The sequence below is a fragment of the Notamacropus eugenii genome, chromosome 2 (assembly GCF_028372415.1).
Source record: "Notamacropus eugenii isolate mMacEug1 chromosome 2, mMacEug1.pri_v2, whole genome shotgun sequence".
Classification (NCBI taxonomy): domain Eukaryota; kingdom Metazoa; phylum Chordata; class Mammalia; order Diprotodontia; family Macropodidae; genus Notamacropus; species Notamacropus eugenii.
Window position 1 is genome coordinate 428,787,181 of NC_092873.1, and position 25,971 is coordinate 428,813,151.

A 25,971-nucleotide genomic window follows, 5' to 3' on the forward strand; every position below is an offset into this window, starting at 1 on the left:
ACAGGTCTCCGCCTTCTGCCGGCTGTTCTCAATGACCGACTGGGGCTTTTCAGAGGGTTACAAGAATCTTCCAATTCCTTCTGTCCCCACCCAGTGGCTCCCCTCTGTTTCAGGAGACCAGCGGCCCATAAATCCCAGACGCCAGCAGGATGGAGATCAGTTCACTTAGCCTCAGGAAGGGACAGATGGTGGAACCCAGCCCAATGCTGCTTCCCCTCTCCTCCATCAGCTCCTTAGCTGGCCTGCTCTGCCCCCCTTAGGTGGCAATTAGAGTGGCAGTGCCTTCCCAGTCTCAATCCCTGGAGTGTAGGAAATCCCAGCGCCAGCCCCTTCCCTATCCCCTGGGACATCTGCATTCAATTACAAGTCCACTGGAAGCCACCAGAGAAGGCTATTTAGCTTCTGGCCTCTAGGCTTAGCGCCTTCCATTTTTTCTTTTAAATATTGCATATGGAGCAGCCAGCTGGAGGAGGCATTAGCAATTCAAGACCTTTTGGTCCCCTCTAAAAAACAACCTCAAACTAAGCAGTTTTAAAAAGTAAGTTATAATTGGGCCGAGGACACACTGTTTTCAGGCTTCTAGCCGGTTGATTCTTTTTTTCTTCCAGACAGAAGGCAGAGTCAATTCATTTTGAATTAATTCAATACAAGTATACATCAAACACCTACTATGTCCTAATCACTGTGCTGGGCCCTGCCCTGAGAGTGTTTCTATTTTACTAGGTGAATACTACACATATAAAAATAAATCCAAAATATATACAAAGGATTGGGGGAGGGGGATGGAAGGGCACTAATCTAGAAAGCTCTATTGTAGGAAGAAGCATTTGAGGTGAGCCTTGGGGGAGTTAGGGATTCTAAGAGTGAGGAGGGAGAGCATTCCGGGCACGTGCAAAGGCAAGAAAGGTGGGAGACATAACATCATGTACAGGGAGCAGCAAGTGGGCCAGTTTGCATGTTTCTGGTCCAACCTAGAAAAGCTCATACCAGGTTAGCCACCAGAGGATAAAATTTTAAAGCCATAGCCACTCTAGGTGGTGCACTGGATGAAGGACCAAGCTTGGAGTCTGGAAGATGAGTTCAAATCCTACCTCAGACACTAGCTATAGCACTTAACTTCTCTACCTCAGTTTCTCCATCTGTAAAATGAGAGGGTTGAACCCAGTGGCCTCAACAGTCCTTTCTAGCTCTAAATCTGTGCTACCACCTACAGAGGGGTGATAATTAGCATTGGTGGAAGAACTACACCGATGAAATCAGTCCCTGAAGTAGAAAGTTTGGAAATAACATCTCCCTCAGGAAATCTTCCCTAACCATAGCCTATCCGAATCACTCCCTTTGCACCAGCTTTTACATAACAAACTGATGATTATAGAGTTTTAGTTTGTAACATCCTTTATTTACATTATTTCATTTGCTTCTCAGAACTCACTGAAAAAAAGTAGGGATAGGATAGAGCTTAGACCTGTGATTTCCTTGGCATAAGAAACTCCCAGGTCAGGTAATTTCCTCTCCTGGTACAGGTGAGTACCTTCTGTGCACCTCAGAGATCTGCCTAGAGCTCTGAGGAGTGAAGTGTTTTGCCTAGTCACAAAGAGGCAGGCTTAAGTATTCCTGGCTTCCCATCCATATTTTTCTCCACACTGCTTCCCTTTGCAAACCCTACAGGCATTATTCCTATCTTACTAATGAGAAAATTCGGCCTTAGAGAAATTAAATGACTCACCATGGTCACATAACTGGTTAAATGCCAAAGCAGAATTTGCACTCAGGTCTTTCCTGTCTCCAAGTCCAGTCCTCTCTCTCTCCCTCATACCATGTTGCCTTTCCTAGAGCACTTAATACATGCATAAATACACTGGCATGCTTCTACCCTGGTATGTTTCCATGGGTGCACAGATTATCCCCTTGGGTAGGTAGACTTCAAGTTTTTGAAAGTGAAGAGACCATATCTTTTTCATTAGCATCTTTTGGAATACCTAAACAGAGCTGAGCAAAGGAGGCTTTCTTCAACAATGTTGTATTGAATGAATGAGCCTCATTTACTGCCTTTTCTCCCAAAAGAGCTTTACGTTCGAGAGGAGGAGTCCATTGGGTTAGCAACGACCCAGCACTGAATAGCAAACTGCTCCCAAAAAAGGCACAAGGGACTGACTAGCTTTGAAAATGAATTCTGCTCAGATCTCTGAGACACTCATTGCTTGGACTCGTGTCTGGAATATCAAGGTGACTCAACTATCCATCCATTGGCAGAAGTTGTTCCAAAGTCCAACGTCTTGTGATGGGGAATGACCAGATTTTGTTCAGGGGGGAAGGTTATCTTGTCCAAGTCTTGAATGTCTGGCCACTGGTCCCAAAAGACTCTGAAGAAAGTGAGGCTTGTGACCTTGCACAGCCCTCTCTCACTCAAATCAATGTCATGTCATCATCTCCCTGATGTCACAGTCCTCTTTGAAAATGACCAACACAACTCATGGGAAACAACCACCAAGTACAAGTAGGAGTCAAAGGACAAACCTCAGACTAGTCCAAGCTCCATATCCTCACTAGTCACCTTTCAGCCTTTAACAATCTGACTTCCAATTGTCCTTACTCTACTGGATCTGTTTTCTCGAAGGTTAAAAAAAAATTGCTAAATCCTATGATTTTCTCAGCTGCACCCTCCATGCAGCTTTTGACATTGCTGACCACACCTTCTAAGGGGCTACAGGCTGTCAGGCCACTTGTCCTTCCACGTTCTCCTATTTGACTTCCCATTTTGAGTCCCCTTAGCTGGTTCTTCATTCACTGCTGACAAGCATCAAAAAACGCCTGCTGTGAGCCAGGCCTCAGGGGCACAACCAATTCACCTCTTTGTCACCTTTTGGGCTAATATCTGCCCTCCCCCTCTAAGTGTGAGTATCTCCTCCTGGCCAGATATATCGGCACCTTTGACAAAACACACAAGTTGGTTAAGATGGCTGTTGCTCAGTAGTTTGTCACGTCCAGCTCTTCATGACTCCATTTGGGGTTTTCTTGCCAAACATGCTGGTTTGCCATTTCCTTCTCCAGCTCATTTTATAGATCAGGAAACTGACGCAAACAGTAAGTGTCTGAGGCCAGATTTGAACTCAGGAAGATGAGTCTTCCAGACTTCAGGCCTGGTACTCTTATCTACTGCATCACCCAGCTGTCCCCTTATTTTGAGATGTCCCTGGGATCTCAAGGTAGAAAGATCCAACAGGTAGTTGGTGATATGGGACTGGGGCTTAGGAGAAAAAGATGAGGACTGACTAGCAATTCATCAATAAACATGTATTAAGCACCTGCTACAAGCTAGTCACGGTGCTAAGCACTAGGGACAGAAAGAAGCAAACAACAGTCCCTGCCCTCAGGGGGCTTACAGTCTGATAGGGGAGACAACATGCAAACAAAAGTACACAAAGCAAGTTAGCTACAGGGTAAACAGGAGATCTTTAACAGAAGGAAGGCACTGGAATGAAGAGGGCTTGGGGAAAGCTTGCTACTGCAGCTGAGGTTTTAGAGTAGTGTTGGTGAATAAGGTGTAAGAAGACTGGAAAGGTGGGGGAAGGGGCTAGGTTATGAAGGGCTTTGAATGCCAAATAGAGGCAGGTGCGCATGTGCATATGTGTGTGTTATACATATATCACAAAATAACATTTTAAATCTTCTTTGGCCCAATGATACTAATAATGACCACCTACAGAAGTTCAAAGGCAAAAGGGGGAAAGGTCCCAAATATACAAAATATTTAAAACAATGTTTTCTGTGGTGACAATCAATCAATAAAAACTAAGTGCCTACTATGGGTCAGACACCGTGCTGAGCACTGGAAATACAAAAGAGGCAAAAGACAGTTCCTGCCCTCTAGAAGCTTATAATCTAACGGGGAAAACAACAACTATGCACAAACCAAGCTACATACCGGATAAACAGGCAATAATTAACAGGGAGAAGGTGCTGGAATTAAGAAAGGCTGGAGGAGGCTTCCTGGAAAAAGTGGAATTTTTAGCTGGGATTTAGAAGAAATCAAAGAATTATAAGGCATATGGGTGCTTATCAACTGGGAAATGGCTGAACAAATTACGGCAAAGAAATGAAACATCACTGTGAAAAAAACTAATATTAACTCAGAGAAGTTTGGCAAGACTTAAACAGAAGCAGAGAAGAGTATACAATGACTTCAACAAGGCAAAATGAGTTACTGAAAAATATCAGCGCTCTGATCAACACGGTGATTACTCATGATTTCAGTAGAACTCCTGACACTCGGAAGAGAGGCGGTGGACCACAGGTTGTACGTGCCCAATATAATGAGTTGTCTTGCTTCATTGCAATTTGTTACAGAAATAGTTCTATTGAGGGTCAGGCTAGGGATATGACCCTTGGGAAATAAGAGGGATGTAAATAGCAACAATTTTTAAAAGGGATACACATCCAAAAAAAAGGCAGAGAGGAAGGAAATCAGCATCTATTAAGCACTACTATGAGTGAGACACAGTGCAAAACACTTAAATATTATTACTTTCCATCTGCACCTTTGCTTGATTTCAACTCCATGGAACAAGACGCCCCTCCAGTCAGCCTCACACACCCCCTTCCCTTTCTAGCTTCCTAGTGTGTCTTCCCTCCTCAGTCTGTAAGCTCCTTGAGGGCAGGGACAGCTAGCACAGTACCTGGCAGAGAGTAGATGCTTAATAAACATTTAATAAACTGAACATTATCTCATTTGATTTTCACAACCACCCTGGGAGGCAGGTGCTATTATGATCCTCACTTTACTGATGAGGAAATTGAGGCAGGCAAAAATTAAGTGACTTGCCCAAGATTTGAATTTAGGTCTTCCTGACTCTGGGCCCTGTGCTTTACCTGTATCACCTACCTGCCTCACACATAGCAATAAGGGGTAACCTACCACCAGCCACTCTGTGTCCCATCTCTGACTGGCACAACCTATTATAGGTATGCCCTGCTTTGTAACAACTTGCTAGACAAAATATATAAACTTAACAACTTAAATTAAATAGGGAGTGATTACAAAAATAATCTATTATTTACAGAAGGATCCCACTGTATACTTCTTTTAAATACGAGTCTCCCAACTTATCTTCCTCTGGCCCTACCCCCCCTAAGTATGGAAAAGTCTTTGATTTACAAAAATTCAGTTTACACAAACTTTTCAAACACACTCTTAGAAGGTGAACTGTTTTAGATGTATCCCATCACAAATGATGCTGCCAGGTCTTCCTCAGCATCCCGAACCACATCCATTCAGCACCAGGTCATCTGGTGAGTTACATCACCAAAGACCAATTCATTTTTCTCCAGTAATAAAGAGGTGAACGTTCTTTTTGGACTGAAGCATCTGGGCAGCCCGCTCCACACCAACCACTGCTGCCAGTCTCTGGGCATCATACTTTGAATACAAGACAGTACAGGTCCATGTGGCTTCCTCCCCACCACCAGTGGCTTTCAGCATATTGCAGACTTCACTGTAGAAATGGGGATAGGTTGGCAATTCATAGAAAATCAGATTCCTGATGCCCTTTATTGTGTACCTGTTGAAAAGACAAAGAATCACCTAAAGAGAGGCATGTGTTGAGTACAGCAATAGGAAAGACTTCACGAAAAACTACTAAGAGTTTCTCTGATCAAAATAGTTAACTCTTGATTGTCCACATGAATGTATAAATAAGTGGGTGCATGCATGTGCCCGTCCATAGGTGTAGGGAAAGAGACAGAGAGGACTTCGCTTCCTCTTCTCTAAAATCAGGGGTTGCAACAGTTGAATGTGTTTGTTAAAAAGCTAGCAGAGAGAGAACTGAAGAAGTTTGACCGATGGAACAAGGTGCCAGATGAGGCAGAAAGAAAGGTTCAGGGAGAGGGATTAGTGGGAATATCTAATCTGAAAGAAGGAAAGTCAGTAAGGGCATCTTTTTTTTTTTTTAAATGGAGAGAAAATAGGGAGAAAAAAGCTATTAAAAAAGTCAGACAATTAAATACAATTAAAAAAAAAAAAGAAAAATGAGCTGTATGCAGAGCAGGGAATATAATTAAGTGCAGACATGTTTTTTCAAGGTAAATATTGGGCAAGTATGTGGATATCCCTAAATTTTCATTTAGATCTATAGAGAACTTTAAATATTATTTAATTGAATTCATTAACTATTTTAAGTACCTTCCTAAAATACAGAAAGTACTAGGGATACAAAAAAAAAGCCAGACAAGATGGACAGCTTCGAAAGCTACAGAGTGATCAAGAAGTACACAAACCCCAGATGGGAGACAGGAAAAGGATTGGCCTCAGAAGGAAGTTTGGAAGGTGAACAGACAGTGCTGGAATGACCACGTCAACCACAAAACAATCAAAGATGAAAGCTGCAAAGTTACAAATGACAAGCATGGCCTCCCAGAAGAGATATGACCTCCCTCAATCCTGTGCAGAAGTGGGATGCCCACAGATGTGCAACATTACATATATTATCAGAATTTTTGAATGTATTGATCAATTTTCATATTTTTTCCTCTCCTCTTTAAAAATAAAATTCTTTGTTATATGGAATGGCTACCTGGGAATGGGGAGGTATACTGGGAGAAATTTTAGGCAACATGAAAATAAAAGATTTACAACTACCACATAAATTTGAACTGTACTTAAGAAAAAACAAAACATGATACAGCAGAGATTCAAGCTTCCTACACAGTCTTCTTTTTTGTCCTTCCTTGAACAGGGAAGTGTTCATGTTTCAGATGTTTGGCAAATTCCTAATAAAAAGGCAACAACAACAAAAATTCCTCCAGAAACAAAAAGGAGAAAGCAACCTTTAGAGGAGAGAGTACTCTTGGGGAGAATAAAGTTTCTGCTAGTCAAGAGGCCAAAGGAATGTTGGTTGAAAAAATTAAGATATAAAAGTTTGCTGGAAACTGATTTAAAAGAGCCAAGATGCACAAAGGCTGGGAAATGAGGCTGCACTAAATCTTAGGAAAAGAGAGTATGGGGATGGTTTTTAAAACAGAAGTAGAAGACTAATCTAACCATATCACTCCTCAACTCAAGTATTTCCTGTGGCTCGCCTGGAATAAAACACAAGATTCTTAGTCGGGAACCCTCTACAATATAGGTCTAGTCTACCTTTCCAGGCTTATTACTTATTATTCCCCACTTTTGCCCTGAAGCACCCTCCTTCCCTTCCAGTCAAACTGGCCTGCCAACTGTTCCCTACACATACTATGCCCTCTATGACCTTCAAAAGCCTCTGCCCTAGGATTTCCTGACGTCTAGAACACGCTCCCTCTTCATCTCTGTCCTGGACCTCTAGCTTCCTTTAATAAGGATCAGAATTTAAGAACAACTTGATGTCTTTTCAGATCCATCAAGGAAACAGAGTAGAATAAAATTTTTTATTCAAAAAATGTTAGTGTCACTGAGGCTCAGTGTCACGGCCTACAGAAGACCTTCTGTGACGCCAAGATATTAGCATTTGTCCTCTTAGACAATGCAAATACTCCCGGTTTCTTTATCTGCACACACACACAACGTCTTCCTAGCACAAGGCCCTGGAGGAGAGGGGCTGTTTTCTTTTTTGTCACTGTAACTCGATGATGGTCCAACCTGGACACGTAATAAATGCTTTCTGAATTTTTCATCCAGGAAATGAGGGGGTTGGACAACTTCTAAGGTTGTAACTCCACAATCCTGAGACCGTCCAATCAGCATAATAAAGTTAAATTGGTACAGCATGTTGTTGCTTTGGCAGAATTTAAGGAACGGAAGGCCAAGGAGAAAAACAGAAAGGTATTCATGTAATGAGTTTTTGTTCAAGGAACCCCACAAGGCTAGGGCCGAGAAGGGAAGATCAGAGTTCAAAATGTGACACAGAGAAGCAACAAAATGCAGCTGAAGGATTTCTCAGCCTCATCAGAATGAGACCGAGATGAGGGTAAGACACTGTCCGTCTGTCTCTCTCACAGAAAGAAAAAAATAAAAAGCTCTTCAAAGCTTCAAAGTCCCCATTAGTCACAACAATGCTGCTTTGTTTTTTTCATGGCAGAAATCCCAACTCCATGTAGGTATAAAACCCTGTGGAGGGCCCATTAGAAATGACAGGAAAGCAATTAGTTAAGCAATTCAAATGCTTTTCTTGGTCACCATGCCTCCAGTGCAAGGACAACACACAGCCGGGAGACTTGCCTGCCACCCCAGGTGGCAGCCCAGCAGGTTAGGGCTGAGGTCAGATGACAGCTCTCACCAAAGACAAGTAAATATTCCAGACCAAGATCCTTCTCTTTTGTCCTTCTCTTCACATCCCCCCTCCAGCCACCACCCACCACTCTTGGGCATGTCAGAGAGGGAAATTCCCTGCCTTCCTGCCCCAAGACCGTGTGTATTTAGTCACAAATTCCCTCGCTATAGGAGATCTTTCTTCCCTACTCCTCCCAGATTTACTTCAGCTCCAAGACTCCTTCATCTCCCTAGCCCACAGAGATAGCCCTTCATCTTAGGGTACCTCCCAGAAGAATACCATTCCAAATGCGGGTGTGATTGTTCCATTAATAGGGAGGTTTGTTGTCTTCCCAGGCTATTAATTGGGGATGTGGCTGAGAACCTCTCTGGAGACTTGTCACATCTGAAGTCTACTTCTAAGGGCACAAAGGATATTGCAAAAAGGAATCTAGAGAGTGAGAAAAGGGTCTCATAAGAGAATGGGGGCGCTGAACTTAAAGGAAAGAATACTGGATCCCAGAGACAAAGGATCTGGGTTCAAATACATTCAGCTCAGATACTTATTAGCAACGAGACCTTGGACAAGTCACTTATTTTTTGTCTCCTCATCTGCAAAATGGGAACCATAACAACACTACTTCCCAGGGTGGGTGTGAGGATGAAATTAAATTCTAATTGTAAAGTACTTGGCACAGTGCCTGACACACTGCAGGTGATACATAAACGTTAATTATTGCTGCTATTGGATCTGGAGACTTGGTTCCAATCTGCCTCTGAAGCTTACTACCAGTGGGAGTTTGACCTCTTGGGGCTTCAGTTTCCTCATCTGTAAAATGAAAAGGGCTGGGCTAGACTAGGTGACCTCCGAGGTTCCTAGATCTGTGATCTCACTCAGGAAAGGCAGATCTGGAAAGTAAATGGTTGTGAATGAAGACAGTGTCTGAGAACAGGTTTCAAAATTCTGAACCACAGCTTAAAAGAAAGGAGGGATGGATTCCAGGTTAGGGATAGAACATACTTAACAAAGATGTTTGGAACCTTGCAAGGTTCATCAAAGAGGCTTTAAATTGAGACAGGAGAGGGATAAAGTGGTCTAAGTGAATTTACCAAACAAGAAAACACCAAGAATAGGTAGGAAAGGTAAGGAAGATTCATGATTGAGAGACCCAGAAATTCACTAAAGACAAAATACAAGAGAGAAACCAGAAATAAAACCCATGGCTTCAGAGGCCCCATGATATAACAGGCAGCACAAAGAAACTGAGTCAGGACTTCAAACACTAGCACTGACACATAAAAGCTGTGTGACTCAGGGCAAGTCACTTAACCTCTGACTGTCTCAGATCTGTTGATCTGTAAGGTCCCTTTCAACTGTTGTGGGTAATTGAAATAAAGGTAAACTGAGGTACACACTCCAAGCAAAATCAGTTTATTAAAGGTGACACACGTAACTGTTAACAGAGTGAGTCCGACTGGCCACCTCAGTAAAACCAGTGAGCCCAAGGAGAAGGGGGACCCTCTCTATTGACATGCAGAAGAGGAGAGGAAAACTGGGGAGGTGTGGAATGTTTTGCATTGTTGTCCAGTTGTTTCTCACTTGTGCCCAACTCTTTGTGATCCCATTTGAGCTTTTCTTGGCAAGATATTGGAATGGTTTGCCATTTCCTTTTCTAGCTCATTTCACAGATGAGGAAACTGAAACATACTAGACTAGGAAAAGTGAGTTGGCATTCAGGCGTGGCTAATCTCACCCCTCACTGACAAGGAGTGTCCACTATTTTATGGGACTCATGTGCCTCTTATAATCTTTGTTAGGGGACAAGTAACCACCAGGTTTGCTGTTCCCTTGAGAGAGATCAAATCTCTCCTAACTGCACAAGGACAAGCTAGGTCAGTCGTCATGTCTTTTGTGGGATGGTGAATCTTTTTTTGAGATGGTTAGGGTTTATAGACAATAGGTAGTCATTCCAGGGGCTGAAAGCATGAATGATACCAACTTTTCTTTTCAACCACACCTTTAAACTAACTTGGAGGGAAAACTGTATACCTGAGCAAAGGAAATTCAGGCAGAGGCTAACTCAATTACAGAAATCTAGAAATCAGAGGTAATACTAATTTTTATCTTTCCACATAGCTCTAAAACCATGATCCTGTGATCCATAAAAGAAACCCACACACAAATGCACAATGGGTAGGTAACCTGCAGAATGTACTAGAGACCTTAATGAAAGGAGGCAAATTTAACCTCACCAATCTCACTGAGATACGATAAGATGGGACCTGTAACTAGAATATGGCTCTGGGGAGGGTATGTGTTATTCAAGACAAATAAGATAGGTAAAAGAGAGAAGGATTAGGGCAAGCATTCACAAGCATTTCATTTGACCCTCAAAGTCCCCCTGGGAGGCAGGTGCTATTATTATCCCCATTTTACAGACAAGGAAACTGAGGCCAGCAAAAGTTAAGTGACTCATCCAAAGTCATAAAAACTAGTTAGTGTCTGAGGTAGGATTTGAACTCTGGTCTTTCTAACTCTTGACCCGGCACTCCATCCACTGAGTCAGGGACTAATGCATGAGTAGTAAGGGAAAGAAAGATGGAGAATATTTGGAATGGAGCTCAAAGGAGGTCAAAGCAGAGACAGTAACTTTTATCATGGAGACCATCAGGAAAGAAATAAAAAATATGAATCCGGGAAGCGATCTCAAGCCTGGCTGGGAGGCCTGACTGGGGAATATAAATTATCCAGACACATCAAGTTCTCTTTCTGCTAAAGGCAGAACACCTAATAAATTCTTAACTTGCTTTAATAATTTCATCCTTCAGAAGGCAGAGGAAACAAGGGAATTGCTATTCCGGATCTGATTCTCGCCAACAAGAAGGAACTGTTTGCCGATATAAAAATGATGGGAAGCCAGAGGAATAAGGATAGGGATTAGAGCTGTTATTTAACTAGTTCAGGCAACTCTCCCTGTTCTGCAACTTCAAGGCTAGAGCTTCCCAGGGCACTGACTGGTTAAATGACTTTTCCAAGGTGTGTCTGTGTGTATCAGTAGCAGGACTTAAACCAAGTATCTTCAAGACCAACCCTCTAATCACTCTGACACATTGCCTCTCTCTAGAGAATTCATTTACATCTATCCCAAAATAAAAATTATAAAATGATAAATAGAAGTCACACTTTTTGTGCTAGCAAAGAACAGGAAACAAAGAAGGAGTTTGCTGTGGCTAAAAAAATGAATAATATAAAGGAAGGAAGTGTTTAGCCTACTTAAGAGTGAGGACAGCTTTCACAAGCACAGCAAGTACTTTTATTCAAATAATTAAAGTGCTAATTACAAACAATTCTCTATTTGTTAAGGCAGCAATGACAGTCTTTCCCACCTAATTAAGGTAAATCAATGAAGCTGTAGAGTCACCTTATACTGCGGGAATCAGGAGAGCAGCAGGCAAGTTTGGGAGTAGCCCCTGGTCTCAAGCATCACTTAAGCTTTCTCCAGACAAGGACTGTGGGAAATTTTCCAATCTACCCAGTTCACTTAGGTGATCTGGTTTCACTTGTCAAGCCCAGAGAAAACAAGACTCCTGAAATACATCACATTTTCCAAACTTGCCTGAAAACATATACTTACTGGAAGGGAGGAAAAGTGGCAAGGATCCTGGGATCCTTCATCAGCTCTTATGCTAAACAGCCTAGTCTGACTACTTGGGAATGAAGTCCAGATAGTAGTAATGGAATCAGCTCTCAATTAACCACAGATAGATTACTGACTTCATAGACAGAATGAGGCAGACTTCTAATCTCAGGCTGGCTTTTCCTTGGCCCTTGGGATTCTACTCCCCACTGACACAATTAGCCTGCACCAGGGGGAAGCAACTGTAAAAGCATATGCAAGACATAATTAGGAAGAGCACGCTGCTTCCAAAAACCATGGCATGGCAGAGTACAGAGCTAGAAAGAATTATGAATTACCCAGGGTTTGAGATCAATCATTCATTCAACAACTACTGAACGACCTGTACTAGGTATGAAGAGGTCAGAAAGACAAATAAAAGCTCTCTGAGGCGCTGCAGGAAAATAAGAAATATATGTAATCAATTAACTGTAATACAAAGCAAAATGAAAGTGTCACAGGGGCAGCTCTAGGAAAGGAGAGCTCACTGTGCCTAAGGAATCCTGCTGGACTTCCCAGAAGGCAGCTTTGGAGATGCTTCCCTCACAGAACACACCCTCTCCGGGCATTCTTCAGGTTTCCTACTCCTTGGAGGAATTAGAAGGTATAGGGGAAAGTCAACCAACGAGAAACCAGTAAGTCTCCTCCCGCCCCTAAGATGTACAGAGCCAAGTCACTCATCTTGCTATTTAAATACAAACAAAATTCCCAAACTCCTAATGCTACCTAGTCCAAAGCTACTTTCTGGGGCCTAGAAAGTACAAGAAGTAAACACTGGACCCCTAGAGAGTCGATTAGAAATCATTCCTTTGTTTTTCTACAATAGTGCACCTATGCAAGTCTCTCAGGCAAAAAGAAAGATGGAGGGGGAGGAATTATGAAAGTTAGGTGCAACCTAAACATACATACACCTTCAGGAACTTAAGATCATCTCAGATGAAAGTAGAATCAAATAGAACCAAGTAGAGGGGCAGGTTAAAGTGTCCTGACACCCTCCCTCCTTCCCTAAAATGATCAGCTCTATCACATAGATGGGGGGAAGCTTAGGCTTCCCTTCCACCCAGTCAGACTCACTTAGTCTGATACTTCATTCCTGACAGTAGGACTTTTCCCATAGAATTAAAAACATCTAAAACACACTTTCTCTTTCTCTCCTCCCTGTCCTCCGCCCTCCCCCAGTCCTTTAGTGGCACAGCAGAAGTGCTTTAGCTAATGTGATTATTATACCACAGTGTAGGAGAGAATGAGAGGGGGGTCTCCATTATGTTTTCTTAAACAGGTTAGGATATATGTCTCTATCTAATGAATCCATTACAGGTATGAGTGCAAAAATTCTACAATCCAATTTTTAGGCCACTTATCTCAAAGCTTTTTATATTTGCTTTTAGTCTGGACAAGCTCTTGGAGCCAACTGACATGGATTCAATTGGCAGCTGTGGCATTTACCAGGGTCACTAAAGCTGTAAAACAAGTGACAAAACCTCTCTGGAGAAATCAGCATTTTAACTTCTCTTAGCATAGAATACCATAGAATAGCTTAGAATACCTTTAGATTTACAAAGCATGGAACTGACGTTATCTCATTTGACTCTTACAGCAACCCTGGCAGGTAGGTGCTGTTATTATCCCCATTTTACAGATGAGGAAACCAAGGCAGACAAAATAACATGGTGGGAGTCAAGATTTGAACTTAGACCAATCCTTCCTCTACACCCAGCACTCTAGTCACTGGGCCACCTAGCTGCCTACTTCTGGACAATGGCGTTAACTGTGCAAATGTTGGTACTACCTGTTTCTCAGAATTGTTATGGGGAAGGAATTTTATATGTCTTAAGGTGCTACACAATATGAATTGTTATTATTACTCATTGTGCAAAGAAGCAATTGCTTTTGCTTTTATTTGGCCTAAAAACAATCTCCTTCAACTTCAAAAGGATCCCCCAGAGTTCCTAGATTTCATTAATGTCTGAATTTAACTTGTCCATACCCTTTTCAATCAATCAATAAAAATTTACTATCTACCACATACAAAATGACACAGACATACATACACATAGGTATACACATACATACATACACACGCACACACACACACACACACACACACACATTTTTCTTTTATAAAAAAAGGAAGTTCAAAAGAGAGGTGGGCTTGGTCAAAGATACTGTTTTTGTTTTGGCCATGTTGAGCCTGCAATGCCTACTAAGACATCCAGTTCAAAAAGTCCAATAAGGAGTTAATAAAGCAAGACTGGTGCTTAGGACAGATGCTAGCTCTAGACAAAGAGATCTGGGAACCAGTAGTAACAAAGATGACAAACCTAATGAGGTGACCATGAGTGACTATAAAGTAAAAGTTTTCAAAGGGCCCAACTGAGTTTTGGGAGACATCATATCGATGATGAACCAGCAAAGGAAACTGAGTAACAGACAGGATTATGAGGCAAAAGTAGTGTCATGAAATCCCAGAAGAGAGAACCCAGGAGGAAAGGGACATAAGCAAGGTCAAATGCTACAGAGAAGTTAAGCAGGACAGTACATCTGTCAAGGTCAGGCAGCAAGCAGATGCAGGGGAAAGCCCTGAATTGGGAGTTAGGAAGACCTGAATTCAAATCCAGCCTCAGACTCACTAACTGTGGAGCCCTGAGCAAATCACTCACCCATTGTCTGCCTCGGTTTCTTATGTGTGTTGTGGTGTGGATCAAACCAAATAACAGCTGTACAGCATTTAGCACAGTGCCTAACACAGAGTAAGAGCTACATAAACGTTGGTGAGTCAGAGGTTGCCTGGAGACTCAGGCTTCAGCTACCACCAATAAGTCAACAAATATTAATTAAGTACCTACTACGTGCCAGGCTCTGCAGCAGATACTGGGGATACAAACACAAAAGTGAGAGTGCCTGCCCTCAAGGAGTTTCCATCACTGACCCTTGAACTTTCACCACTGAGTTTTTCATAAAACACTACCTTTCTGCTCCACATTAAGGCCTACATCTTATCAGACCAAAGGGTTGGTAAAGCCCCACTGATTTTCAAGAATTAGAAGTGATCTCAGAGGCCATTTGTCAAACCTATATTTTACCGGGAATTCTGTGAGGAGTGGACATCTGGCTCCTCCTAGAAAAGACCCCAGTGGGGTGGAAGCCTAGGCAAACTCTTCTGCTTCTAGATATCTCTCACAATTTGAACACCTGAAGACTGCTACCATGTCCCTCCTAAATCTTCTCTGCAGGGTGAATATCCTCAAGTCCTTCAACTAATCCTCACAAAGCTCTCATCTTCTCACCACCCCAGCTACCTTTCTTTGGAAAATCTACAGCTTATAAATATCCTTCCTAAAATGTGACCCCTAGAACTGAACATAGTACTCCAAGCATGAACAACCACAGGAAGATAAAGCAGGTCTATTATCTCCCTAATTCTGGCAAAACTCTCTCTCTCTTAATATAGCTTTTTTAGTTACCATGGCATATGCTGTCTGCATTTTACTAAAACCTCTAGATCTTTTTTCAGAAGAACTGCTATCTAGCCATTCCTGGTGTTCTTGTGAAATTTATTATGTGAACCATGTAGAAGTTGACATTTGCTCCTATCAAATTTCATCTTAGAGTTGGTCCATCATTTTATTGGTTAAGACTATCCTCATTCTGTTGTCCAATGTGTTTTTTTACCCTCCTAATCTCAGATGTCATTTGGAAATGTACTAAGCACATCGTCTGTGCATTCATCCACAGCACAGGCTAAAATGCTAAACAGCACAGGGCACTGCTGAAATATTCATAGGGTATTCAACTAGACACCTCATTTCAGGCCAACAGCAACCCTTGAATGGCTTCTAACCTCATCAGTCCACTGAAGTGGCTCTCTCCAAAGCGACTAATGGTTCTCCTCTGCCAGCTCCTTCTCAGGGCCTTCTGCCGGATGATCATCCAGGCCTAATTGTGTGTACCTCCCTAGGCTCTGTCCTGGGCTGCCTTCTCTTCTCCTACTAGGCTAATATCCCAGCAGTTCTCAGTGATTCAATGACATCTCTATGAAGATGATTCTGAGATCCACTGGTAAAGCCCTAATCTCTCTGCTCACCTTCAGTCTTATACTTGCAAATATCTACAGAGCATTTTGAACTTTATGCCCCAAAGACACCTTAAAGTCATTAGGTTCAAAATGGGACTTGTTATCTTTGCCCCCAAACCTTCCTCCCTTTTCCAGCATTCCCACTACTATCACAGGTACCACCACCTACCCAGGCTAACAACCTAACTGTTGCCTCAACTGCTCACTGTCAGCCTCCACATCCAATCAGCCTCCAAGTCTTACCGTTTCTTACCTTCATGATATATACCCTTCTCTCCTAACATTCCCCTCTCTCCCTGATCCAACCCCCACCCCAGGGTACGGGCTTTCATCTCCTCAGACCTATACCAATGTAACAACCGGCTGGTTAGTCTCTGTGCCTTGGATCCCTCCCCCCTCTAATTCATCCTACACTCAGCTGACAAACTGATGTTTCCATAAGCACAGGTTTGACCATGTCATTCCCCCCATTCAATCAAATTCCAGTGAGATCCATAATCTCCAGGATCAAATATAAACTTCTGTTTGGTTTGTAAAGCCCTTCATATTCACACTCCGTGATTCAGGCTGCACAGGTCTCCTTCGTGTTCCTCACATGACACTCCACCTTCAACTCTGTGAACTGTCACTAACTGTTCCTCATGCCTGGACCTCTCCTCCTCCTCCTGGTTTCCCTACCCTCCTTCAAGTCTCAGCCAAAGATTTTTCCACAAGATTATTCCCAGTTCTCCTTAATCTTAATGCTTTCCCTCTGAATTCACCCCCAATTTACCCTGCATGTAGCTTGTTTGTACATAGCTCTTTGCATGGTGGCTCCCCAACTAGAACGTGAGCTCCTGAGGGCAGGGAGCATGTTTTTACCTCTCTCTGTGTCCTTGTCCTTAGCACAGGGCCTGGTACGTAGTAGTGGCTTGATAAATGCTTGCCGAGTAATTCTTTTGGTCCACTGGCATGGTCATTGAACCAGATCTGAATCCCCCTAATTATACTCTACTCTAACCTTCTTCCCCCTACCTTGACATCCACTAGGACAGCCACAAAGATCACCTCTACCACATAATGCTCAGACAAACCAATCAACCTAGCTCTTTCTTTGGCTACTTTTCCAATGTCATCAAGTCTGTCTTGTCATGCATTGTCCAGAACTGCATGTTATTCCAGGCAACTGTGCTTCCCAATACTGTCCTATGATGCCCTGACAACTTGTGTGACCTTGGGAAAGTCTAGTGGTTTCTCTTGGCCCAATTTTCCTCACCTGAGAAATGAGGGGTTGGACCACCTATCTTTACCTTTGAATCTTTTATTTCTTGTCCATGTTAGAAAAAGAAATGAGTGACACGGAGGGTGAGACCCCCATCTATCCTCAGAGAAGTTCTTTGGCTATTCTAGTAAAGGAGAAGGCAGGGGGGAGGGGTGGAAGCTTTCTAATAACACAAAGCATTCCTCCGAAGTTTGTTGGCATACCTCCACCTGGGGAAGGGGAAATAACCAAATCCAGCCTTGTCTTACCTTTTATAGAAGTGAAAACGTTCTGTAAAAAGCAGAAACTGACGTTCTCCTTGGAGGAAGAAGTGTCTGGCCCTGGAGACACCAGACCTCTCAGTATATTCACAGATGTGGGTGAAATTTAACTCCTCCTTTTGGAAATAATTTCGGAGCCGCACAAAGTCAAAGTAGGATGGGACATAGATGAGAGTGTGAGACATAACTGCATCGTGATACTGAGGTAAGATCTTATCCACAAAGAAATGAAACCTGGTGAAAAGAATCAAATTATCACATGAATTAAGATTCTAGAGTGGGCCCCACCCCTAACTACCAGAGTGACCTTCAGAAAGCTACTTCATTTCTTTGCATTACACCTTCCTCAAGGTGTAGAACAAGCAAAATAACCTGTCCTGTTTACCGCAAAGAGCTGCTAGAAAGCCAAAAGTAAGAATAAAGGTTTGAAAGCACTCTGACTTGGATTCAAATGCTGTTTTCCCCAACATAGCCTATCATGACGTTCCTGATGTAAGTCCCACTTGATTTTCAGGAGCTCATTTTAGGCTCTACTGTTGTAGTTTATTATTTCACTTGATATTTTTATATCTGTAATCATTAATGATACTGGTCTGTAGTTCCTTGTGTCTATGGTGTCTTTCCCAGGTCTGGAGATCAAAGACGCAAAAAAGTTTTTTTTGAAAAATTAGGATATTGTTATATCTTTTGTAACTATGGAGAGAGGATAAATTCTAAACAATGACTTAAACTGTTAAGAGACAAAAAAGATGAATTATATTTATATTTGATTTGAGATTTAAATATATAAAAATAAAGGCTTTTCCACAACAAAGCAACGCATCAGAATAATAAAAGAAACAAATTTTAAGAAACAGAGGTTGTACTAAAATCAAGTACCTGCTATATCACCATGAGGGACAACTCCAAAGACAGGAACTCCATCCTCCACCCAGGCCTATGATTTATTAAGTAAGTCCTATGGAGTTGTCTGAGGCTAGTAAGTGTCAAAGTCAGCACTGGATCCAAGATCTTACTAAGTCCAAGTTCAAGACTCTACCAACAATGCCATGTGAATCAAACATTGAAGATCTAGGTGGACCTGACACAAAAAACTAGAAGTCATTCTCTAGGAGACACTGGTGTCTCCTATTCAAACTCCAAGGTCTTCCTGGATCTCTAGGATCAAATATAAATTTACCTATTTGGCATTTAAAGCCCTACAGATCCTGGCTCCAACCTCCCTTTCTACCCTTATTCCACAATAATCCTCTTCGTGAACATGACAGTGCATCACAACTAGCCTTCTTACTGTTCCTCATAAATGGCATCCCATAAGCTTTAACTGGCTGTATCTCATGCTTAGAATGTATGTCTTCCTCCCCTTTACCTCATATGGTCCCTAGGGCTTGTACAAAAACCTTTCTTGACCTGCCCCTTCCTTCTCCCTAGCTGCACCTGGATGTGTACACTCTCCTTTCCCTGACTAGACTATAAGCTCCTGGAGGGCAGGAGCTGCTTTCCTCTTATCTTTGCATCCCCAGACCTACACAGTATCTAGCATGGAGTAGGCATTCAATAAATCCTGCATAACTGATTGCTCTGTGATCAAGCAATAAGAACAGGCTATTCTAAAAAGAGGAAATACAAATATTAGCCATTACATGGAATAATTAATAACCAGAGAAATACAAATTAAAACAATTGAGGAATCACTGAACATTCATCAAACGGGGAAAAATTAAAAAAGCCAATGCAGCTGTGATAAAACAAGTGTGCTGCTACCTACCTGGTGGAACTGTAGAAAGCAACACGGAACTATTAAAGTTAAAGAAATGCGCACATTGTCTGACTCAGCAGTCTCATTGCTGGGATTACATCCCAAGCAGGTCATGACAGGGGAAAAAAAACTGGCACAAAAATACTCCTAACAGGATCATTTATAATAGCAAATAATTAGAAATAAAGTAGATATTAACTAATTGAGGATGGCTGAACAAATTATGGTATATGAATGTAATTGAATATTATTGTATCATAAGAAATAACAAATGAAAAGTCAAAGTTACATTAGAGGAAATATATGAAATGATTTAGGATGAAAAAAAAATTAAACCCAAACCCCAATGGACAGAGTAGCAATTATGCAGTGAAAATAACAATAGCATCTATAAACCTGTGACAAACATACATAAAATGTTAAAAAGAATCACTAAAGCAGGACAATCTGGGTACTAATCAAATCAGTATGCCCACCTTGGGGCATGAGGCTAATGATAAGCAAATAACAGACCAAAACAAAATTGTCTGCTTAATAATGAATAATCTCTTGGTTTGGGGGGGGATTAGGGTAAAGGAGTTATCAAGTAAGCTTACATTTCTCATACTTTTGCTTTTATTTTGAATACCTGAACTTGTCAATGAAAATTAAAATAAAATTTTATATTTTCTAAAAGTGATAATACAATTCATTAGGCAGAATGATACAGAATCCAATACATCCCAGAACTCACATGCATAATCAAGCTTTGCACATGTTGTCAAGTCAGGATTTCAGTACTGAATATGACTTCAGAGACCGCACCATCTGGTCCAAGGGTTGGCAAACTACAGTCTGACAGTTATTCAGCCACAGCTTGTTTCTGTATGGCCTGCCAGCTAAGAATGGTTTTTGTAATTTAAAATACATATTAATTGAAAAATAATTATATTATTAAATATATTTACATTATTAAATTATATTTTGTCTTATTTTAAATTAAATATATATACATTTAAAAACATTTTTAATTTTAAAATGCAAAGACTCTTGGGCCATACAAAAACAGGTGGTAGCCAGATTTGACTGTTAGGCCAGTTTACCAATCCATGTTCTAATTCAAACCCCTCATTTTAAAAATGAAGAAAATAAGGCCCAGGAGGCAGTTAGGTGGCACAGTAGATTAGAATGCTGGGCCTACAGTCAGGAAGACCTTAGTTCAAATCTGGTCACTGGTACTTACTAGCTGTATGACCCCGGATAAATCACTTAACCTCAGTTTTCTCACCTGTAAAATGGGAATATTAAGAGAACCTACCTCTCAGGTTGCTATGAATTTCAAGTATCTGAAAAGCATTTACAACAGTGCCCGTAACAGATATTTAATAAATGCTTGTTTCCCTCCTCCCTTCCTACAATGGAGAAATAACTTTCCCAAGATCACACAGGCTACAAGTGGACGGCCAAAATTCAAACTCAAGTATTTTAAGCTTATTCAATTACACTACTCTGTCAATACTATGGAATCAGTATCTGAAGAAGGCACAAAACCAGACCATTACACAGCTGGTCAGGTGACAAGGGTTTAGTCTGGGCTCTGTTACTTACTATCTCAGTGATCTTGGGCTAGTCATTTTATCAATCTGTGTCTCGGCTTTTTCCTCAATAAATGAGGTCAGCTAGACCAGATGATCCCTCTCCATGTCCAAAATTTAAGGATTTCTTCCACAAGTTCAGACACCTTATAAAGTTACCCGTGTAAAAAGTGAACATTTCACACAAAATGAGTGATTAGAATGGTATGGAGTGAATTGGGAAGTCTTCTTAGAGGCAGGTTTGAGCTGGGGATGAAGGAAAAGATAACTGTCCATGCTCACAGAAGGTAACTCTGGGACTTCATCAAGCCCATTTTAGGGTACCTAGAGAAAACCAAGGTCTGACAAAGGACTTAACATTCATCATGACAATATTTACAATCAGTACCCAGGGGGTTACCAGCCCCATAGCAAGTCTCCTAAAATCATACATGGTAATATCAAAGAATATCACCTTCTGAAATTAAAACTAATAAAAACCAACATAAAGAGAATTTCATTATCCCTCTGCAGAAATAACCCATGAGATACTTTAAGAGAAACCTGAGAACTGTACAAACTGCTGCGCATTGCAGTGGGTCCAACCAGAAAAATAGTTTATACGATAATGTTGTAAAATGAGAAAATGAGAATCAAGGATATCTAAGGTAACTTTGAGCACTCTACAATCCCATTATTCTGGAAATACTGGCTCCTCTGGTAAGAAAGTGCTATAATGCTTTGGTGACTACCAAGTAATATTAAAAATGGCCAGTTCAACAGCAGAGAATTTGTCAATGTTCCTTCAGCACTGCACAGGAGGAGAGGGTGCCTTGAGTGGCCAACTCCAACATCCAACTTTCATGACAAGTCTATGCTTATGGAATAGATGAGGTTATTACAGCCTGCAAACAATAATCCCTGAAGACCATTTAATTCTTTTTCTTTGAGATTTATACTCACTAAGCAACCTTCTATTATTAATTTGCCTTTCCAATTAGACTTTCCAACTGGGAAGAGAATGCCCTGAACAACCAGTGAGTATCTGAGTCAGGCAGTTCTATTTCTCACTGCAAATTAGCGCATTAGCTTGCTGGTTGCTATGTCTTGTGAGTCTGTTTAGGGAGTGAATTGCTTCCTCAGAGTCTGAAAATCTCTCACTGGAGGTTAAAATAAAGACCTTGGGCCTGAGCAACGAAAGACCTGCCTTTGAATCCAAGGCCCCTCTGCCAGCACAGCCTGAGCACCATCGCCAACTCTTCAGTGAGAGAGCTATGATGGAGAGGGTATAGGAAAGCAATCTTTTACCATTTAACTGATGTTTATTTTAAAAACGAAATGCAAAGTGTCAGGAATTCAAGGATAAAACATGAAAGGCTCTGCCCTCAAGGGACATACAATTAAGGAGAAGGAAAGTATGAAATATAGAACACAAAAAGATGGCATAAAAGGTAGACTTTAGTAAGGGCCCTGAAAGAAGAGAAGGCTCTCAAAAAGTGAAGATGAGGAGGGGGCATGTTTGCCAAAGGCTCCCCCCACTCCCCATTTCTCCAGTGCCTCAGCGCTGTCCTTGGCTCTTTCCTTCATAGACCTCCTCAGTTGCCAAGTCTTGCCGGCTCTGCCTCCACATCCTTCCCGCCTGACACCTCTCCTCTATTCATACACTGATGACCTTAGTGCACCTTGTCCACACTGCTGCCCAAGTAATTTATCTTCTGCAGCAATCAGACCATGCCACCCCATACTCAATAAACTCCAATGGTGAGCCTCGTCGGGGGCGGAGCCAAGATGGCGGAGTAGAAAGACGCACATACACATAGCTCTGAACCCACAACCCATAGAATGGCTACAGGGAAGTAACTCACGGCGAATTCCGCACCCAGAGGCCACGGAACATTGGAGCGAGAGAGATTTCTGTTCCAGAGAGACCTGCAAACCTCTCGCCGGGGGGTCCTTCGCGCTGCGGACTGGGCGCCGGGACTGGGCGCCGAGTGCAGCCCTGCCGCGGCCGCGGCACCGAGAGGAAAAGATCCGAGCAGGCTTCACAGACAGGATCTCCAGCGGCCACACGGGTCCCTCCACCCACAGAGGGATCTGCAAACCTCTCGCAAAAGGTCCGTCGAGCTGCAGACACAAAGCCCAGCCCAGACCTGCTGCGGCCACGGCTGTGGCACCGAGAGAAACAGATCCGAGCAGGCTTCAGGGACGGGATCTCCAGCGGCCGCACAAGTCCCTCCACCCACAGGTGACAGGGGTGGGTGAGAGAGTCTCTTTGGCGGGTCGAGAGGGGAGTGGGGTGCCCCCATAATTCAGGCCCCCCCCCCCCCCCCCAGATAGAAGCTGAGAGGCGGCTGCAGACAGGGGCTCCCCAAGCGGGCGGGAGCCTGAATCCATTGCGGAAGGTCTGCGCATAAACCCCCTGAGGGAACTGAGCCTGAGAGGTGGCCCTGCCCCGATCTCAGCACCAGATCATAATCTCATACTGAATAGCAGCCCTGCCCCCGCCAAAAGCCCTGAGGCTGGAAGCACCATTTGAATCTCAGACCACAAACACGGGCTGGGAGGATCAGGAGGTGAGGTGGGTGTGAGGAAAATATTCAGAGGTCAAGTCACTGGCTGGGAAAATGCCCAGAAAAGGGAAAAGAAATAAGACTATAGAAGGTTACTTTCTTGGCAAACAGGCATTTCCTCCCTTCCTTTCTGATGAGGAAGAACAATGCTTACCATCAGGCAAAGACACAGAAATCAAGGCTTCTGTGTCCCAGCCCACCCAATGGGCTCAGGCCATGGAAGAGCTCAAAAAGAATTTTGAAAATCAAGTTAGAGAGGTGGAGGAAAAGCTGGGAAGAGAAATGAGAGACATGAAGTCAAAGCATGAACAGCAGATCAGCTCCCTGCTAAGGGAGACCCAAAAAAATGTTGAAGAAATTAACACCTTAAAAACTAGCCTAACTCAATTGGCAAAAGAGGTTCAAAAAGCCAATGAGGAGAAGAATGCTTTCAAAAGCAGAATTAGCCAAATGGAAAAGGAGATTCAAAAGCTCACTGAAGAAAATAGTTCTTCCAAAATTAGAATGGCACAGATGGAGGCTAATGACTTTATGCAAAACCAAGAAATCACAGAACAAAGAGAGAAGAATGGAAAAATGGAAGATAATGTGAAATATCTCATTGGAAAAACAACAGACCTGGAAAATAGATCCAGGAGAGACAATTTAAAAATTATGGGACTACCTGAAAGCCATGATCAAAAGAAGAGCCTAGACATCATCCTTCATGAAATTATCAAGGAAAACTGCCCTGAGATTCTAGAACCAGAGGGCAAAATAAATATTCAAGGAATCCACAGAACACCATCTGAAAGAGATCCAAAAAGAGAAACTCCTAGGAACATTGTGGCCAAATTCCAGAGTTCCCAGGTCAAGGAGAAAATACTGCAGGCAGCTAGAAAGAAACAATTCAAGTATTGTGGAAATACAATCAGGATAACACAAGATCTAGCAGCCTCTACATTAAGGGATCGAAGGGCATGGAACAGTATATTCCAGAAGTCAAAGGAACTAGGACTAAAACCAAGAATCACCTACCCAGCAAAACTGACTATAATACTTCAGGGGAAAAAATGGTCTTTCAATGAAATAGAGGATTTTCAAGTATTCTTGATGAAAAGACCAGAGCTGAAAAGAAAATTTGACTTTCAAACACAAGAATGAAGAGAACCATGAAAAGGTGAACAGCAAAGTGAAGTCATAAGGGACTTACTAAAGCTGAACTGTTTACATTCCTACATGGAAAGACAATATTTGTAACTCTTGAAACATTTCAGTATCTGGGTACTGGGTGGGATTACACATGCACACACGCTCACATACATAGAGACAGAGTGCACAGAGTGAATTGAATAGGTTGGGATCATATCTTTAAAACAAAATGAAATCAAGCAGTGAGAGAGAAATATATTGGGAAGAGAAAGGGAGAAATTGAATGGGGCAAATTATCTCTCATAAAAGAGGCAATCAAAAGACTCATTAGTGGAGGGATAAAGAGGGGAGGTGAGAGAAAAACATGAAGTCTACTCTCATTACATTCCACTAAAGAAAAGAATAAAGTGCACACTCATTTTGGTAGGAAAACCTATCTCACAATACAGGAAAGTGGGGGATAAGGGGACAAGCAGGGTGGGGGGGATGATAGAAGGCAGGGCATGAGGAGGAGAGTGCAATTCGAGGTCGACACTCATGGGGAGGGATAGGATCAAAAGAGAATAGAAGTAATGGGGGACAGGATAGGATGGAGGGAAATATAGTTAGTCCTATACAACACAACTATTATGGAAGTCATTTGCAAAACTACACAGATATGGCCTATATTGAATTGCTTGCCTTCCAAAGGGAAGGGGTGGGGAGGGAGGGAGGAAGAGAAGTTGGAACTCAAAGTGTTAGGATCAACTGTCGAGTAATGTTCTTGCCACTAGGAAATAAGAAAAACAGGTAAAGGGGTATAGAAAGCTATCTGCCCCTACAGGACAAAAGAGAAGATGGAGACAAGGGCAGAGAGGGATGATAGAAGAGAGAGCAGATTGGTCATAGGGGCAATTAGAATGCTTGGTGTTTGGGGGGGGAGGGGATAAAAGGGGAGAAAATTTGTAACCCAAAATTTTGTGAAAATGAATGTTAAAAGTTAAATAAATAAATTTAATAAAAAAAAAATAAAATAAAATAAAAAAAAAAATAAATGAGCCTTGTTACCTGGCTCAGACTAATTATATCCCAAACTACTAAAAGAACTCTTTAACCTATGGTAGAGAATGGAAGATGTTCCAATTTTCTGAAAGGAGAAGATTGGCTTCTCAAGACAATGTGAATTCGTCATCTGCTCTGGTCTAAATTCTGAAATGTGTAGCTTGAGAGTCCTTGAAGAGAAACAGGTCACTAGAAGCCTAAGAATGGATTATGCCAAAGCTCACTTATTCTCTAACAGTTATTAAACTGACTGATAAGAGGAATGTTATAGACGCAATACACCTTGATTCCAGCAAAGCATTCGATGAAATATCTTTTGATATCTTCGAAGAAATGGATATAAGGCAACTGTCAGAACAAAAAGAGAGCAGAGTAGAGTAGAAAAAGCACAAGTTCTCGAATCAAAAGATCTGGATTGAATTC

General features: G+C 42.0%; 1 protein-coding gene across 4 annotated transcripts in view; it reads right to left on the minus strand.

The window, feature by feature from the left end:
- Nucleotides 1–25,971, minus strand: part of UTP25 (UTP25 small subunit processome component) — a 56,692-nt gene that overhangs the window by 6,942 nt on the left and 23,779 nt on the right. For 2 of the 4 annotated variants that reach the window (XM_072647935.1, XM_072647934.1), the window contains 2 exons: nt 17,483–17,728; nt 4,105–5,558 (listed from right to left, as the gene is read on the minus strand). In XM_072647935.1, the coding sequence (XP_072504036.1) occupies nt 5,315–5,558; nt 17,483–17,728 (490 nt within the window). In that variant the 3' untranslated portion in view covers nt 4,105–5,314. Of the gene's footprint in view, nt 1–3,279; nt 5,559–17,482; nt 17,729–25,971 lie in introns of those variants that run through there. The other 2 variants (XM_072647933.1, XM_072647932.1) reach the window with 2 other exon arrangements.